We start from the raw sequence: 18,793 nt of genomic DNA on the forward strand, positions 1-18,793 counted from the left end.
CAATCCCCTCCATCTTCCCTAAACTGTCAACAACTTCCCCACATCATGGCACTGCCAGCCTCCCATTGCAGTGAACACTGTGCAGTTAGGGTTAGCTTTCCGCCACATGTAGACTTTTGCATGTCATTTACAAACTTAAAGGGGAACGCCATTTTTTTTACATTGGGCCCTTGATTTTACATTATTAAATAAATATAAAAAACATACCCGCGGATGTCTCGGGGAAAGTGATTCGCCTACATGTTATGAATGCTGGCGTACCATAAATGATAAATTATGAACAGTTTAGTTTGTGCCTTCAAGTCGTTGCCCATAGGAGGAAGTTACGGAATATCTTCAGAACGGCTCCAAATGACACAAAACTCATATGGGTGAGCACAACATGATGTAATAACGAAAAAGCAAGGGCCCAATGTAAAAAAAAAAAATGGCATTCCCCTTTAAGTTTTGGTCTCAATGTAACCAGAGCACCCTTTTTCTTGTTTGTTGTGGATTATAGCTGATTCCTAACTGGGTATTCTATTGTTAAAAGTCAGTAACCTTTAGCTATTTTTCTATAAACTGCAGAGCAGAATTAAAGAAATAGTTGTCATCTCAGCCAATTTTCTTAACTTAGCTGTAGTTTTGTGGAGATCCTCCATGGTTACCTGGATGGATGTCTTCCTAGCCAATTTAGATGGTTTTGTCATGACTTTAGGGGAGGTTGCTTGTGAAATGCTTGTTTAATAAAGATTTAATATTCTTCATGAGCTCATCCCTTTGCTGTTTTGTGTATTCACTAATATTCTTCAACAAACCTTTAAAACTTCCTCAGAACAGCTGGATTTACAATAGGATTAAATATGAGACAGATGTTTTGCTGTGACTTCTTAGGAAGGATGGTTTGCACTGGATTTCAATCACTGCTTTAGAGTAAAGTGGCCTGAATTCACCATCAAACAGGCTCAAATAAGAGGCAACTGAAGACATTTCAGCACCTATTCCCTTGAGCAACCTGTAGTTGGATGTTTTTAATCACCACGGAGTTCCGTCCTCCTAAGCACATCTCAAGTCCTGTGCAAATTCAAAGACTCACCTGTTGCTCTCCTGGGCTTTATGTTTGGTGATTTGAACCACGATGCGTATTTCCTCACACATGAATAAACTGTAGATCCTTGGAAGCTGAAATAACAATCATCACCCTAAGTTCAGTGATGGGGTTTCTTTTTTAACAAAGATGGTTTCCTTCAGCCCTCTTTCGAACCATCTGTGCTATCTGTCCAAAATTAGGACATTTTTGTCCTCAAAGGTGCGTCTTTTGTTTTTAAAATCCAACTATACAGCAGATTCCTGCCTAGAGCTGCTGGCTTTCCTGTGCTGTGCCATGCGTTCATGTAGTTCTTTAATTTTTCCAATTCAGGAGTCCAAACAGTCCTTACTGGACTGCAGATAAACATTTAAGTCCACTCAGCTTTGGTCTGGGTGTTCTGTCCGGAGGAACCAGGTTTTATCTGAGTCTGTTGTTTGAAATTCACTGTTATGTTAGGTTTCTCAAAAACTCCTCAAACAATGTTTTTGCTTTTCCTTGTTCCTCTGTGTTAGTAATTCTTCCTGCATGCAAAGGCCAGTTTGGAAAACCACATCCTTCGAGTGTTTTCCCGACATGTTGGTTTTGTTTTCCCATCTCCTCTGCAACTGATGTAAATATTGTCAGCTCTTTAACTCAGAGTTCTGATAACAGTTTGTGTTCCAGTGGATGATGGGGGTCAAAACGCAGAATCTTCATGGAGCATTTTAAACCATCTGTGTTTCCTCACAGTTCACAGTTCTGTTTTGCTTTGTGTTGGTCATTCATATGAAATGGACTGAAGGTGCATTTGTTTGCAATGTGACTGCATATTAACATAATCAAGGAACATAAAGACATCTGTTCTGCACTATAGATCAAGAATTTTTGTTATAATTTTATTGTTAGGAAGTTTTTCTCCTTTTTTGCGACATAAAATTTCATGTCGAAGTAAAAAAAGTAATTAAGTGAGTTAAAAACATGGAACAAGCTGTTTGCAGCATCTTATTAAAATGTGGAGCTCTGTTCGTATTTAATTGGTTACTGTATATATTTGGTTTTTGGACCAGAATTTGGCTCCTGTTTGAAGGACTGAAAATAATTAGCTATCGTCCTTTCCTAACCGTCTCCCTCTTCATGCAAAGAGAAATGAATTAGATTAAAAACAAGACTTTTTTTCCAAGAATAACTAAGAAGAATGCAGTGTGGGATTGTCTTTGTTTACAAAAAAAAAAGAAAGAGAGCGAAAGCCAGTAATATGTTTTAAATGTTCCGACAGATTAAAAGCTTCTGGACAAAACCAGTTTTTAGGAGAAGAAAGGCTGCAGAGAGACAGACGGCACAACTGAGGAGCCAGATGGTCGATTTATTCCAGTTAAATTTTCTCCCGGTTTCCAGTATGTGCTCACATTAAAGTGACCATCCTGGATTTAATTGAGGATTGTTTTATATCCACAAGGAGGGGGGGGGCTTCAGTAATGTTTGTTGTGACTAAGACGTTTCAGAGTGAGACAGGTGTGATGTGTATCAGATTCAGGGTCAAATGTAGGCTCTATATAGGTGCTTTATTGATTTATGATGCAGCAGATGCAGCGTTCCTCCCATCCTGACATGTGGCTGTTTGCATGTGAAGAATGCTGGGCCGCCTGTACTGGGATCACTGGGCGCCTTTTGTCTGTGACATCAGGAAAACCAACCTTGTGGCGAACCTCTAACCTCCGTTTGTCCTGGATGTTCTCTCACAGCTGAGAGATAAAGCTATTAGGCTAAAGGTTAACGGAGTTAGGTGCTTGCCTTTCTGTTTTTTCAATGACTGCTTAGTAAAGCATTAGTGCATTCAGCAGCCGTGCCTTCAGATCACTCCCTCCATCTGCTATCCATTGTTAATGTTACCTTTGATTGGTTAAAAAAAGAAAACAATTTCTTTATTTAAATTAATACTTGTGTATTATTTGTTGTGTTTGTGTCATTTTTACCATGTGAATGGAGGAAGAAAAAAATTTTGGTCTATAGACTCGGCCCCAAAACTTAGAAGCACATATGAGGGAGCGGTTAGAAATATATATCGAAATTATCAGTACACGTATCGTGTTTAAAAAAAGTCATCTGCTCCAGATTAATGTTCCTGAAGGTCTTAAGTATGGTTTGCTGTAGGAGTATAATTATAAATTATACAAAGTATACTTCAGTGATGGTATCAAGGTGTTACTTTAAAGGAATAGTACACCCAAAACATGATTAGCCTTCATTTTCTACTCACCCCCATGCTGAACAACACTCTGGAGTACTTTTTTGATATCTCAAATGCATCTGGAGATCTGGGAGGCTTCTTGCTGTCTGCTGACATTCAAATAATGGAGGTCTATGGTGACCGAGACAGAAAGGTCCATAAAAGTCCACAAAAAACGTGTCAATATTTCTCCATACTGCTCGTCCAATGTATTCCAACTGTCCTGAGTGGGTAGCATCCAGAATTTACTCGAAACGAAGTCATTTAGAATGTTTTTAGAGCATAAACAGTAGTGTATAGGATTTCCTGAAAGCGCGCACATGCGCGCTCACGACGCTACGGAAGCCGGCAGACCAAACCAGCGCATTCAGCTCGGCAAAGAACTCATGCTCTTCCTCAACACTGAAGTCCTCAGACATTTTTCTTTCGTTGTTTCTTTCTTTGCACAGGTAAACAGCACATTTCTTCTTCATTATCTGCATTATTGGCAGAGCAGACGCTGAATGCTCACTTTCATCTGGTTTGGTCTGCCGGCTTCCGTAGCGTCGTGAGCGCGCATGTGCGCGCTTTCAGGAAATCCTATACACTACTGTTTATGCTCTAAAAACATTCTAAATGACTTCGTTTCGAGTAAATTCTGGATGCTACCCACTCAGGACACTTGGAATACATTGGACGAGCAGTATGGAGGAATATTGACACGTTTTTTGTGGACTTTTATGGACCTTTCTGTCTCGGTCACCATAGACCTCCATTATTTGAATGTCAGCAGACAGCAAGAAGCCTCCCAGATCTCCAGATGCATTTGAGATATCAAAAAAGTACTCCAGAGTGTTGTTCAGCATGGGGGTGAGTAGAAAATGAAGGCTAATCATGTTTTGGGTGTACTATTCCTTTAATGTATCTGTTATACTTTATCCATTGGTGGTGCTGTTCTTTTTACATTTCTCCCTGCAGGTGATGAAATAGACTGAAGATGTTGTATCTCTGCTTTCCTTCATCTTTTCTCTGTAAAGTACCTTGAGATAACATGATTTGTGAATTAGTGCTATAGGAATGAACTAAATTGAATTTCATTTATCACTCAACCACCTGTTTTACATTTTTAACCCAAAAAAAAGTCAGGTAGTTTTTGCTGATCTATAAAAGTTGCTTGCACAATAGGTAAAAGTAGCAAAACCTTTTTGGGACACACATTTAAACACACAGTGACACAAAGAAAATAAAAAGCTTAAATAAAATGAAATGATATGATATGTAAAGATTAAAAAAATGAACTTAGCCCAAAAACAACACCTTTGGATAAATGTGAGTGGAGACTAATGGTTGGGCCTTTTTATTTAGCATCTGTCATGATCCTGCCCTTTGTGGACTTTTTTTATTTACATTTTTAACATATGTCATTCTGTTTACTTGGTAACTGTTTTTTTTTTTCCTATTTGTGTCATTGTAGTTGTTTTCTATTTATTTTTTTAAGCTCCCTTCTAGTCACTTCTATCCACACATGCTCTATATCTGCTAATGAGCCCAATCTTTGTCCTGTTCCCCATATATACACCACTTCTGCAGTTGCTCATTGCTGGTTCCTTGTTCCTTTTTTGCATTGTTTCTTTGCTCCCATGTGTGTTTTCCATGAGGTCTCCTGGACATTTGGTTTTCAATATTTGGCTTTGGGACTTTGATTAAATCTGCTAGAACCCATCTCTGCCTCCTCATCTCTGCATTTGGGTCCTCTAAAACCTCCACACAACCTGACAGCATCATTTTATAACCACACAAATGTGCTTCTAAAGCTTTTAGAGCTGCAAATACTAAACCAATGTCATATTATTCCTTATAGACCAAGTCATGGATCAAACTCAAGTTTAGTAGTGTTTTAGTGATCTCTGTATTCTAGACAGGTTAACTCAGAGAGTCAGAAGCAAAGCCTTAACAAGCTGTCAGGCTTGAAGCTCATCCCTCATGTCTGTCTGTAATAATATACCCTTACTTTTCCCTTCTGCCTTCCAGAGTCTCTGATCATGTTTGTTCTGTAATGTATTTCAACAGATGTCATCAGTGTTGTCCTCGCTGTGTAGAAGGTTACTCTTGTTCAAATTTTAAATGTTGAGGAGGAGTTCCGCTTGTTTCCCTAAAGCGTCTACAGAACTCATTACCACTATGAAAGCATTGCTATTCAGTGTTGCCCTACGAATAACAAGGTTTTTTTTTTTCCTATTTATTTGAAACCAACTGCATTTTCAGCTCTTTTAAATTTGAATTCTTCATCATTAATGACAGCATTGCCATACCAAGTTCAAAAGAACGACATGATGGCTCATCAGCAAACAGCAGTAAATATATATATATACAGCACGTAAAACAAGAACATCTTTTTAGTTTTTATTAAAAAGACTTGAAGTAAACCTTATGGAGACATTAGTTATCAGATATTTGGTTTCTTTTCATTTTAAAGGTATCTTCCTTTAAAGTTACACCCCATTGATTTAACATTGATAATTTGGCTGTTTTTATTAATTTTTTTTTTTAATTTAATCTTTATCGTACCAGGATATGGAGGGTGAAAAGAGACAAATTTGAAAAGGTATCATGAAATAAATTTAAAAATAACATAAAAATCAACAAATATACCATGAAATAATGAACTGTAAAATAAAATAAGTACATACACCATTAAATATCCTATTAAATAATTAAGTGTACCATTTATTTAATACAGCATTAAATAATTAAATTAATTAAATGCCCCACATGAATTAAATGTTTCATGAAATGATTAATGAAATAACTAAATGTACAAAGAAATAATTACATTTAAATAAAAATAAAATAACTTTTCATGAAATGTTCAAGTGAAGGATTATTAGTTACAAAAAAAAACTAAAGAATCAAGTAAAATTTGAACACTTATGCAGAGGCTGGTAATTGTGAAGATGTTTCAAGTGGAGAAGTTCAAGCATCTTAGGTTCCAATTCATGAGTGATGCTAGAACAGATTGGAGGATTTGGACGCTAAAGAGCAGAAAACGAGGAGTATGTTTTGGCCGACAGCGTCAACATGTCATGTTTGCATTGAGTTGACTGGTGTGAAAGGACATTGTTTTCCTTTACTCTGACATTGGTATCTGTTTTTTTTTTTTGTTTTTTTTCATAATTATGATTTAAAGATTTTCTCAGAGTCACTCTATACAGCCATGGCTTTGAATAATAACTCAATTATTAGGTTAATGATAAAAAGATGGAGCAGCATTCAAGCATTCATAATGCTGAGGTAAGCAGGCTTCCCTCTGTGCTGGCCGTACAAACTTTAACAGTTAATTACTGTAATTACCAAGTCATGATAATTAACCAATCACTTTGGTTAATCTGTAGCAGTGATATGCTGGTGAAGGTTCTGAGCTTCCAGGTCACAGTCATAAAAAAAAAAAAAAAGAAAAGAAAAGTAAAAACAATCCACTGGACTTTGTTTCCAAGTTTAAAGACATTTCACTTTCCATCCAAGAAGTTTTTTCAATTCAAGGAATAGTTAGTAATAGAGTTGAGTTCTGTGTAAAACGTTTATAAACTTGAAAAAAAACTTGAAATCAACGCTATTCCTGACATTTTGAATTGAACGCTTCTTGGATGGGAAGCAAAACGTCTTCAAACTTGGAAACAAAGTCCAGTGGATTGTTTTTTATTTTCTTCTTCTTTAGTAGCAATGCTTATGTGTTGTAAATGTGGCATCCCTAAGCTGTGATGCTAATGCCACAGATCTCTTTATCATCTTTAAGAAATCTGATGCTTCCTGGCATACATGCTGTGTATGCTGTTGCACAAGAAAGAGTTCAATGGATGCGGGGCCACTATTTATCTAAAACCGAGGGTCCTTGAGCAGTGCCTTTGTTCTTCTGCCACTTGCTCAATGATTTATTTATTTTCTTTGGGAGTGGTGGCCTAGTGGTTGGATCCAAGAGGTTCCGAGTTCAAGCCCCACTCCCAAGGAGAGCCACTCTGGGTCCCTGAGCAAGACCCTTAACCCCACACTGCTCCCTGGGTGCCACACAATGGTAGCCCACCATTTCCCAAAAGAAAGGGTTAAATGTAGAGAGTGAATTTCTTTGATTGTACTTGTGACAGTGTAATGACAATAAAGTTGAATTCTTCTGTTCTCCTTTTGACACGAGTCCAGCTCCTGAGCCCTTGCTGTATAATGCTACCAATTTTATCATGGCTTCCTCTTAGAAATAACTATGCTGAGAACATTAAATTTTATGCTAATGATGCCACCCTTTACTTTTAACCAAAAGCTTTATTAAAACAATTTGTTTTTCTGTTTTGCCTTGTTATTTTTCACCTTTTTAAAGCTCCTTGTTTCTCCATCAGAATAGCTTCCATATTCCATGTATCTAATTCTTTCTACCTTCCCTACACTCGTAGTATTTGTTTTTTTGGCTTCCTCTCAGTGTGACAGACGGTAGTAACGTGTGAAAGACGGTGTGTGTTTGTGTGTGTGTGGCTGGCTGTGCTGCCTCCGCCCTGCCTGGGCCAGCCAAGCCCTGTCTAGACTGTAGTCCACAACTCGTCTATCTCTAAATGCTGGATGTCCAGGACAGTAAGGCACAGAAGGAACACCAGTAATACACAAAGTGTTGCATCGGCTGGTTGCTTCAGTCAGTGTGGAAACTTCATCTTTGGTTCCTTTGAACCTTCAGCTCTGAATATCAACAGAGGCAAACCAAAAGGGAGCAACGGGAACCTCTCTGATGTAGCTGTGAGAAGTCACACTGTTTGACATCAGGCCCTCAAAGGAGGCACTGCCAGCCGCTGTGTTTCATGATGTTACTCCCTATATCTCATATATCTCCTTTCTTTGTGTTTTCATATTTAAAATGTCTCTCTAATGTATTTATTTTAACAAATCTGATTTGTAATTGGCTCTTTTCTGTCACATACTGTATCACTAAATCTTACCATCACCCCCACTCCTTTGACCCGAGAAGCTGGCCCTGCTGACGAGGATGTGTCTCCATGGCAACTGTAACTAAGTCATTGTTGCCTAGACGCAGGGTTTTTGCACCGGGAAGAAGTGCTGACGCCAGGGAGAATCTGTTTACTGACGCCAACAGAGACCCACTTTACTCTTCAGTGAAGCCAGGAATAGTTTTTTTCATCATCTCCTCCGTTGATAAGGATCTGCTCCTATAAACGGTGTTTATAGTCTGGACTTACCAGAACAGGAAACAGTGTGTCTACATGTGCAGTGATTGGTAGTAAGGTGGTTCTGGAAAGGATCCCAGTGAGACAGCAGGTTTTCTGCCCATTATGAGTAATTTAGTTGCAGTGCCGTGGATTCTTCCAGGCAGCAGTTTAGTTTGCATAATGTCTCCCCTCAGAATAAACCCAAAACACCAGATTACCATTTCTGGAAAAATCTTTAGACCAGATGTCCTGATTTAGGCAACCTGGATTAGAACCTGGTTCCCCCAAAATGACTTCAACGACTTAACCATAGTAGCGAGACACGTTTCCCATTTTCCAATTGCATTGTATTAATGTCATGTAAAAGCAATCAAAAGAGAAATTTTTGATGTTAGCCTTTTTTATTTTAGCGAAAACATAAAATGCAGCTAAAATTATAAACATATCGATCATAACAACTAGAAAGATGTTGTCTATGACATTTAATGATTATATTTATTCATATATTTACCCATACGGAGAGTGATGGAGCACAGGTGAGTTTAGACAGTTGCTCTCTTTAAATAACAGCTTTTTTATATCCTATTAATGAAAAAGTATTATGTTTATTTTAGATCAACCTTTTTATTAAAAAAAATCCTTCAGATTCCCACATTAAATCAGTTTGAAAGAGTTGAAACAGTCTGTTTTTAAAATAAAAATAAATGGATAAGGTCAAGAGTTCTGGTTTAGGATGACTAAAAAAATGGCCTCTTCAAAAGAGGCATGATGTTTAGAAAACATTTAAACATTCATAAACAAGACAGAGACTTTAGACATGAAAAATAGCAGAGGATATAGACCCAGGAGGACAGTAGTGAGAAGTATACTGCAATGAATTTTTTTTTATAACACGAGCTGGTGTTTTCCTCCATAATGGCGTCTGAGCTAAACTGGACCAGATAAAACTACTATGATTAGGAAAGGAGAAAGAACACAACGTTAGGGGTTGAACTAACAAATACTACAGAATTAGAGCTTAGAGAATCAAGCAGAAGGGGAAAAAGGGGTCCCTATGTCCTCCAGCAGTCTAAGCCTATAGCAGCATAACTATAGAGATAGCTCAGCATAACCTGAACCACTCTAACTAAACTTTATAAAAAAGGAAAGTCTTAAACCTAGCCTTAAAAGTAGACAGGGTGTCTGTCTCACGGACTAAATCTGGTTCCACAGGAGAGGAGCCTGATAACTAAAAGATCTACCTCTCATTCTACTTTTAGAAATTCTAGAAACCAGTAGTAAAACTACAGATTTAGAGCGCATTGCTCCACAGAGTTTGGCTATTTAAGGCTTTACAAGGGAGAAAGAGGATTTTAAATTATATTCTGGGTTTATCAGAAATAGTAATGAATTACAATATTCCAGCCTTGAAGTAACAAATGCGTCGACTAGTTTCTCAGCATCACCCCTGGACAAGAGATTTCTAATTTCTGCAATATTCTGAAGAAAAGAAAAGAGAAAAAAAAAATTATTGAAACCTTTTATCTTGGGATTAAAAAGAAAATTCCTGATCAAAAATAAAACCAAGCTTGTTTTAACGTTATCATCTCAGATCAGTTTAATCCCATCCAACTGAAGTGACTAACTTATCAGTTACTTTTTCAAAGACTCTGGTCCAAAGACAATAACTTCTCTTTTGTCTGCATTCAGATGCGTTAAGAAAGTTAGGAGTCATCCAAGTTTTTATGCCTTCAAGACATGCCTGTAGCCTATGTAATGGGTTAGTTTCATCTGGATTTATTGACAGATATAGCCGAGTATCATCAGCATCACTGGGAATTCTAAGCATAAATGGTAATTAAAAACGTTTTTTACCTTTTGTTTTTTCCTTACAGAACTAGCTGACGATGATTAGTGTAGCATGTACAGTAGGAGTAAAATAGGTAGCTAAGAACAAATACTAATGTAAGACTACAAACCAAAATACACAGAGAACCGACTCATAAAAGAACTGGAAGTAAAACAAAGTATTGGACTAATTTAGAAGGTCCCAAATGGCAAAAGCAGCTTAAAAGTAAAATAAATAAAGAAACTAGTGAGGATCCAAACACAGAACCTATAGTAAGAATCATGGTCACAGTGGAAGTTTTTTTTATTAACCTGCTTTTTCACTCTTTATTGCGCCAAACAGCAAGAAGACATTAATAGTTAAAGTAGCTCGTTTTGGCTGTACTGTGTGTTGGTAGCTGCAAACTTTAGATTAGCTAACCACTAACTGCTGATTAGGGGTTATTGGTATTGCACTAAAACAGGTTAAGGAGAGGCGGCATAGAGCAAAGCTTCTCATACAGCCAGAGTAAAATCCTCTCAATAAAGAACATTTACTGGCATTTTATTAAAGGGGATTTAAACCTTAGGGCTGGTAGAACAAAGTTTTACTGGATTTCAAACTAACTTTTTAAAGCCTTGTTGCAGGTAAAACCCATATAAAGCAAATTAATTCTCAATATTTATATCTGAACTCCCTTCATAGAAAGATAGATTTTGTATGTTCTGTCTTTTAGTGCTTTCTGTTACTGGTGTAGATTTTATATTTATTCAGACATGAGCCCTGCCTGACAAATCCTGCAACAGTGGGGGATGTGTTGGGCAGGTGAGAGTCTAACTATCAGGGATATACGGCCTACCTACTACTCTGAGCTGCAGAAGAGGCTGGGCTGACTCGCCTTATAGGGTGTTGTCCTTTTACCCTGGATGCCCTGATTTGCGTATTGCTTAAAGAGGAATAAGCCCAGGTCACAACCTTGGAAAGCAGTAGATAAAAAATGTCATCATAGAGAGTAAGAGCTGTTAAAAGTACTATGAACATGAATAATAAACATGATTATAACCATGAAAAATAGTCATACTTTCTGCATATATACAGTCTGTAACCTCATCCATCTACCTGTAGCAGCATATTTTTGTAGTGGGAGACGATTAAATATAAGGCTCAGGTTTTTGTGCTGTAGGAGGATTTTGGAGTAGTCAAAAAGTAAACCAAACATTCACAGGGAGGACGTTCAAACTCAATGCAAAAAGAATTTGATCCCTTAACTTTCTTGTTGCAGGGCAACAGTGCTATAAACTCTGTTGTGCGGACCAACATGAGGGTTGTACATTTTCTGAGTTTAATACAGCTGTTACCTATAGAAATGATGAAACCCCTATAGTTTTTACACCATGAATCTTTTTTTTGTTTTTCCAAACAAAGTGATTTTGCTAACAGCTAAATTTGCATTTTTTTGTAACCAAGTGAGAGGCAGAGTGAGTGAGGGTAGGGAGAGTGCTGTGTGACTCCTTCCATACAGCCATATAAAAATCTGAGAAATGGTTCGACTTGGTCCGAAACAAACCATAATTGCGAAAAAATTTTATTTTATACCATCAATAAGAAAATACATGCTTTAAAAAACAAAACAAAAATATGAAGTTGGTTTAAGGGACACATTAAATCAATGTAGCTTACATATAGCAGATCTGCTAAGAGTTAAGAAACTGCTTCAATTGAACTGATGGAAATATTACAGTCAGTCGATCCCCTGTAATCTCTGAGTAGATGCTCACAGTAACACTTTAGATGCTGAGATCTCTTGATAAAGTGTGCTTCTGGCATTTTAAATCTGACAACAATGCATGTCACTTTTACTTTATCTCGTTATGGACTTTATTCCTCCAGCCATCTTGAGCACTATCTGAGCAATAACGAGATAAGAAGCAAAATCAATACGTAAAATCCGGAACGGGAGTCGCTTGGTAAAAGCCTAACCCAAGGGTGAACATATGGTCCTGCATTGCTGCTGTTAACCTTGCCGGGTGATAGCAGAGGGCAACCGCTTCTCCATCCATCTCCATCAGTCCTGCTGTAATCCGTTCCTCCCAGCTGCTCCATTGTCCTCTGATGACCAAGCTGCTCCATGTGACCTTCACACCCACACTACATCTCACAGCACAGTATCATCAAGATCATGTAAAAAAAAACAACAAAAAAAGGTGTAGTTTTCTGTTTGTTGTGTACCTCTCAGTGTGTCAAAATTGAACAAATGACATCACTGCTCAAACTGACAATGAGAATTTTTCACGAAATACTTTTCATTATGTTTCACACAGCTTTTTTTATCTTTAGTAAACAACAAACACAGCATCACAACCAATCTTAAAACAAAGGGCATCCTTTCCAGCTCCTGCTCATTTTTTAAACAGAGATATCCAGTTAATTAATTAAGGCTTGACAGTTAGAATGAAATCCACGTGTAGAAAAGCAGAACATCTTCATTATTCAGGTAAAAACAAACTAAAAAATACTGAAATACTTATCTAACAGGGGCAAATTAGTCTGCTCGCAAAACTCTGCTCAAACTCCTAAAATAATAACCTGTAAAAAACTGTAAGAGTTGTTTTAAGTTATTTAGATCTTATGCAGTTTACAGCTAACCTTTGATTTTTCTCAGTTTAATTGGCTTTGTGCTAGGAAGACTAATTAAAGTGCGATTCAAGCTCAAATCGTGGTCAAACATTTAAATCTGCAAACATAAGGAATACGAATAAAGCTTTTGATTGAAATGTGTTCAAACCAACTAACAATGCAAATTCAAGGGATTAAATAAAACATGACTCTCCTGGATCCAAATCTATAGAACCAAAGGGTATGTTACAGACTGTCTGTTTTGCAGCAACCAGGTTCTGAAATAGCCTGTAGGTCCAGTTAGCTTTGAGCAGTAATAAGACTCTGATCTTTGGCCTCCCATTGTGGATATCTCCCCAATGTGTTATTCCTGCATAGAGCCTCAATGGCAAAGAGAGCAAGCAGAGCAGGAGGCATTGCATGTCCATGTGATCTGTCTCTGCGAAGGTTTTGCAGAGCGGTCTGTATCTAAGTTTGGAGAGCAAAGCCAAAACTGCATCTTCCTCCACCAGTGTTCAATGCTAAATTTTAAATGTTGAAAAAAAATCCACCAAGGCAAATTTGTTAAGAGGTCATTCACAATATTCAACATTTTAACCAGCGAGTGAACATATGCTGTTTAACCCCTTCCTGCCAAAGTTTACTAAAAATGATGCTTTTTCTCCATTCAGGACAAAGACAGTATAAACAAATGTGGCCAAGTTAAGGTGACATTATATTTGCTATGTACTCACAAAGTTGCTAAAAAAGATGATGAAATTAAATGTATAATTAATTGTATAACAAAAAAATATATATATGAATATGAATTTCAATGTGCAAATAGAGTATAATATGAGCTTAAAAGTCATAATTTACACAAGCTTAACCCCCAGAAAAGTGTATGTGTTTTACATTTGTGAAAATGATGCAAATGGTGAACATAAATATGTTGCTAGGATTTTCTTCATGTTGGTGCACAAAATAAGCCCCTAAATGTCTGATAGACTTAAAATCTTCATCTTCAATTCAGCTGTGATGGGTAGAAAGGTTCCCCCGCAGTTACCATAGTAACTCAAAACTATTCTCAGGAGTGATATCAAAAAGCTTTTGAATGTCAAAGAAATGGATGCAAAGTGATCAGAAAGCGAGTCTCTGTCCGCCTCAGACTGGACTTTGCTGGCTGCAGCCTTATCTCATTTTTAGTATTTTGATTATAAGTTTGATAGATGGGAAAAGATCAATATACTCGTCAAAACTGAAAGGACAACATTTTACCAGGTTACTTGTCTATTTTCACAAACAGATCAGCAAACCTTCCACATTTCTCCATCCCCCCAAACAACTCCTAAAAATCAAACAGCTGCCAGTCAGACTTGTTTGTGCCATCCCTCAAACTCCCCAAATAAATCAGACGCTCCTTTAGATGCGTTTACAGCGAAGGTGGCGAGCGTTTTTCATGCTGAAGATGGATGAGTTCCATGTGTTGCCTGCCAGGGCTTCACTGACCAGCCTTGCTTTGCAGAATGAATGTCTAAAAAATGGCTGCAAGATTGTTACACAGAGGTGCTGAAGACACATGGTGTCATTTGTCAATTCATTAGAAAATGAAAACAGATTTGTCAGTTCGTACAGCACCTAATTTGCAGCTGTTTTAGATGTGATGCACGCTTCAGTAAACGCAGCACCAAAAATGTGAAGAAACGTTCTGCTTACCTCTGCAAAGCTGCCTGCTTCCACAGGACTAACTGGGGTCAGCTAATGGGATTATGTGGATTGAAAGCCATCATAAATGAAGTCCCTAGTGAGAAACCAGGAGCCCCGTCTATCCTTTAACCCTCTTTAGAGCCTTGCCTTTCGCAGCCACTCAGAAAGCCACACTGAGACTGCTCCAGCTCAGCTGCTGAAGCGGCTGTACTCAGTCCAATCGTATGTGTAAGAGGGATGCTTTTCACTTTTTAGCAGAAAAAACAACCTTTTATTAATAATTTTCCTTTTTTTACTTCCCTAAATCGATTTTCCATATTGCTCTTTACGAAACAGCTAATTTTTTGTCAGATTTAACAGACTGTCTGGTCCACAAGTCCTCCATTCAATTTTCTTCTGACCTTTAATTAGGCCATTTTTACCCATGAATGTGCTTTTTTTCCTCATTTGGCATGGAAAAGTATAAACTTCTGACAGGATGAAGACCTTAAAAAATATGTGACTTTAGCACTAAATAAAGTTATTGTGAAATGAACCAATTAAGAAACAAATTTTTGAATTGTCAGCAGGTCATCGGCTTTTGATGTGGTTGACATGATGCTGCTTGATCCCCTGATGATCTATAAGATCATTTTGAACAAATTTGTGAATTTAAGCAAAATTTCCAATTAGCTTCACAATCTTTTGTCAACTTTAATAGCTAACATAAGTTATTTTTAGATCACTCTGATATTTCACTCCCTTGCCGTTTTTCTCCCCTTTACCATGCTCTTTCATACCTATAATTTTTACTATACTTTCGAACAATGTTCATATATGTGACAGGATGACTGCGTTTCCAATTTTTTAATAGGTAAGACAACAGTATACATCTTATTTCTTGAATTTAATTTATTATTTTCGCCATTTTTTATGTTTTATATGGTGTTTTATGTCAAGTTTATAAATCATTATGTGCAAATATGAACTACTGTACACAGAAAGCACCACTACAGGTACAGTGGCCTTCGGTACTTTCATATTTCACTAATCAACTAATCAAATACACAATCCTTCTATTCAGAAAGACTCTGGCTGATAAGTTGTGACCAGTACATCACTTAGTCAAGCTCAGTAACACTGTGGTACAATTCTTTCACTGTCTGACCCTAAAGGTAGCTTGTTTACTTCAAGAAGGCATTACCTTAATTTTAGCAAATAGCGCTGGGTAATTAGCTTCCTCTGGCTGCCACTGTCCAAAAGCCAAAGCATTTCCATATAAATGACTTTAAAGGTTTCCAAAGTGCAGTGCCGCTCATGTGCACTCTGGCAAAAGTTGATTTCTTAAAATAAGCGCAATTTTTCTTTGAGAAGGAATAAGACATTTACATTTAAAATAAGAAAAAAACTTGGATTGTCCTATTTCAAATGCATATTATCTAACTATCTTATTTTAGGATGAAAAATATTAATTGCATTGGGAAGTAATCTTATTTAACTACTCAAATTAAGGGTTAATACACTTAATTGAAGAAATGTTGACTTATTTCTAGATCATCTTTGCAGTGCAGTTTGTCTTGAGTTGAGTTGAGGCGTTCTCCTCTTTTAGTTATCAACCTGTAGAGCTAGCCAAACAGCAAGGTCAGGATGCAGCAGTTGCATCCAGATGTTTTGCTTCCCACAGTAATGGAACAAAATTGTCTCCATAAATGTGACTGGACGGTTTGCAATGAATGTAGTTGACTTTTACTCTTTCTGTATTGGACTAGACTAGATTGAACAGACTGTTTTTGTAGTGTGCCCTGAGATGACATGTTGTGAGCTGGAAATTTAATTCAATTAAAATACTCTGTCGCACACATGTTGACTCTTTGTACCTTCTCGCTGCAGAAACGTGAGCTCAGACGGCGCAGAGGCCCGGCGCAGACTGAGAGAATGCGATGGACTGGTGGACGCTCTGCTGCACGCTCTGCAATCTGCTGTAGGGAAGAAAGACATGGACAACAAGGTAGAAAATAATCCAGCCTCTGTCACACGTCCAGCACAGCAGCAGGTGTTTGCCAGAATTTATGTCACAGCTAATGCCATCGCTGTTTCTCTCTTCTCTCCTCAGTCTGTGGAGAATTGCGTTTGCATTATGAGGAACCTCTCCTATCACGTGCACAAAGAGGTGCCAGGAGCTGAGAGGTTCCAGGATCCCTCAGCTCTGCAGGCTCCTGGGTCTGCAGGACCGCAAAGGAAAAAGAAGGATGACGCTGGCTGCTTTGGAGGGAAGAAGGCCAAAGGTGAGAAGCAAGGAGGAAAGAATGAAGACAGAAATATAGAGCAGGTTTTTGCTCCTGATTTCTTTTCTCCGCTATAATCCGTGCATTTGCTTTTATTGATAAAACGTTTTTCTTCAGGCTATGATTAAGGTATAGTCCTATCTTCTTGCTGTCCAAAAATAATTGCTGTAATGAAGTTAGCTCGGTCAGGAAGTGAGAGGTAACAACCAAACATTGACCCTGAACTCTGAGTACTAATTGGAGTCGCATCAGTTCAGAGGTCTCATCCACTTAAAGCCACACCAGGCGCTTTATGGAGTGAATTTTGCTCCATTATTGTTGCAACCAATGAATATGAAAAAAAAAAAATAAAAATGTATATTAAAACTTGAAAAATCTGCAATCCAGAATTGAAACTTTGAAAAACGTTTTTTTTTTTTTTTTTTTTTTTTTTTTTTAAACATTTTGAGAAAAAAACCCAAAAAACTGTTGTTTTCTTAGAATCTTATTTAAGTAATTTTTTTTTGTTTTTGCAGATTTTATGTTTTCCAAATTTTACTGTTTTACAAAACTTTATTATCAGTCCGCATGGATGTTTTCAGCAACATTTCTTCAGATCAATGAAATAAACAGAAATAGATTTATGAAACACAATCAAAAGTAGACATTTGAAACAGCATGTAAATATTAAAGTTGTGCAAAAAAAAAAAAAAATTGGTAACTTTTCTCTCAAAATCTTTATTTATGTATGTTTTCAAAGTTTCATTTCTAGATTACATTTCTCCCAAATGTTTATTTAAAAAACATGTTCTTTGCTTTGCAACAATAATGGAACTAAATTCACTCCATAGACCTTTACGTTATCGTGTGGGAAATCTAAAAATCAAACTGTTCAAGCAAATCCAAAGAAATGCTTCCCATATTTTCAAAAGCATGCATGTGTTTCAAAGGCAACATGTTTCGTTGCCTGATTTCAGTTTCTGTATAACCATTCTTTTGCAGCCTGCAGATGTAAGCAGGCTCTGATAAACAGTGATTGATGGTAAGATACTTTAGCTTACACTAAAAAGAATAAAAAAGAAGGCAGAGATGTTATTTTTAAACATTAGATTGACATATATGCTGCTTTTAGAGAACTCACAGTTAAGGTGGTTTGCTGACTTTGTGGAAAGAGACATGTTTTCCGTAATGGAGACCAAATACACATTCAATGATGACGCCTTCTTCATTTTTCACATTTGTTTGACTAAAAACTCATTAAGTCATAAATGTAAATGTCTCTGTCGCTTTTTAAGGGATCATCTTATTCTTCAGCTGCCTTGTCTCTTTTAGTAACTCCCAGCAGGTTCTCTGAAAAAAACCTAAAAAAATGCTGACATAACACTGGGTGCAATGGTCTTTATGTAATTTAAATGAATGCAAAAAACGTAAATCTAAATAATAGGTTCTTGAAATTAGTGTATTTTTTCCTGATTCAAGGAGGTAATTATTAGTGTTTCACCAATGCCATTTTTTTGGCCCCGATACCCGATACCTGGCTGTGCAATATCGGCTGATACAAATACCATTTGTTTGAAATTGAGGTGTGTGTGTATATATATGAAGAATAATAGTTAATATGAAGTAACAATAGTTGAATATACTTTTGGCTCTCAAAATGGTATCGTTGCCCTTTTTTGTTGGTAGTCGCCGATACCGATACCACCATTTTAGTGTTGTAGCATCGATACTAGTGTCGGTGCAACACTAGTAATTCTGTTAGAAATAGGAAACCAAAACAAAAATTTCTTCATCTTATTAAAGTGCCTTATATAAAATTATATCATTCCAAGGGTTACAAATATTGAAATCCTTTTTGCAGATCATTTGTTGAAATGAAGATTAGATACACTAAGGGCCGGATTTATCAAGATCCAATTTTGTGTGCAGTAATTTGCGCTCGCAAATTGGAATTTTGCGCGAGGGGCTGAACCATGGTTTGCGGGT

At 37.2% G+C, this 18,793-nt stretch overlaps 1 protein-coding gene across 10 annotated transcripts in view; it reads left to right on the top strand.

The window, feature by feature from the left end:
• The window catches only part of arvcf (armadillo repeat gene deleted in velocardiofacial syndrome), a 356,942-nt gene that overhangs the window by 281,500 nt on the left and 56,649 nt on the right, over nucleotides 1-18,793 (top strand). For all 10 annotated transcript variants that reach the window (XM_015383025.1, XM_015383016.1, XM_015383020.1 and 7 more), the window contains 2 exons: nucleotides 16,434-16,551; nucleotides 16,657-16,828. In XM_015383025.1, the coding sequence (XP_015238511.1) occupies nucleotides 16,434-16,551; nucleotides 16,657-16,828 (290 nt within the window). The remainder of the gene's footprint in view (nucleotides 1-16,433; nucleotides 16,552-16,656; nucleotides 16,829-18,793) is intronic.

This window comes from Cyprinodon variegatus, unplaced genomic scaffold (genome assembly GCF_000732505.1).
Source record: "Cyprinodon variegatus isolate N-32 unplaced genomic scaffold, C_variegatus-1.0 Scaffold273, whole genome shotgun sequence".
Lineage (NCBI taxonomy): Eukaryota > Metazoa > Chordata > Actinopteri > Cyprinodontiformes > Cyprinodontidae > Cyprinodon > Cyprinodon variegatus.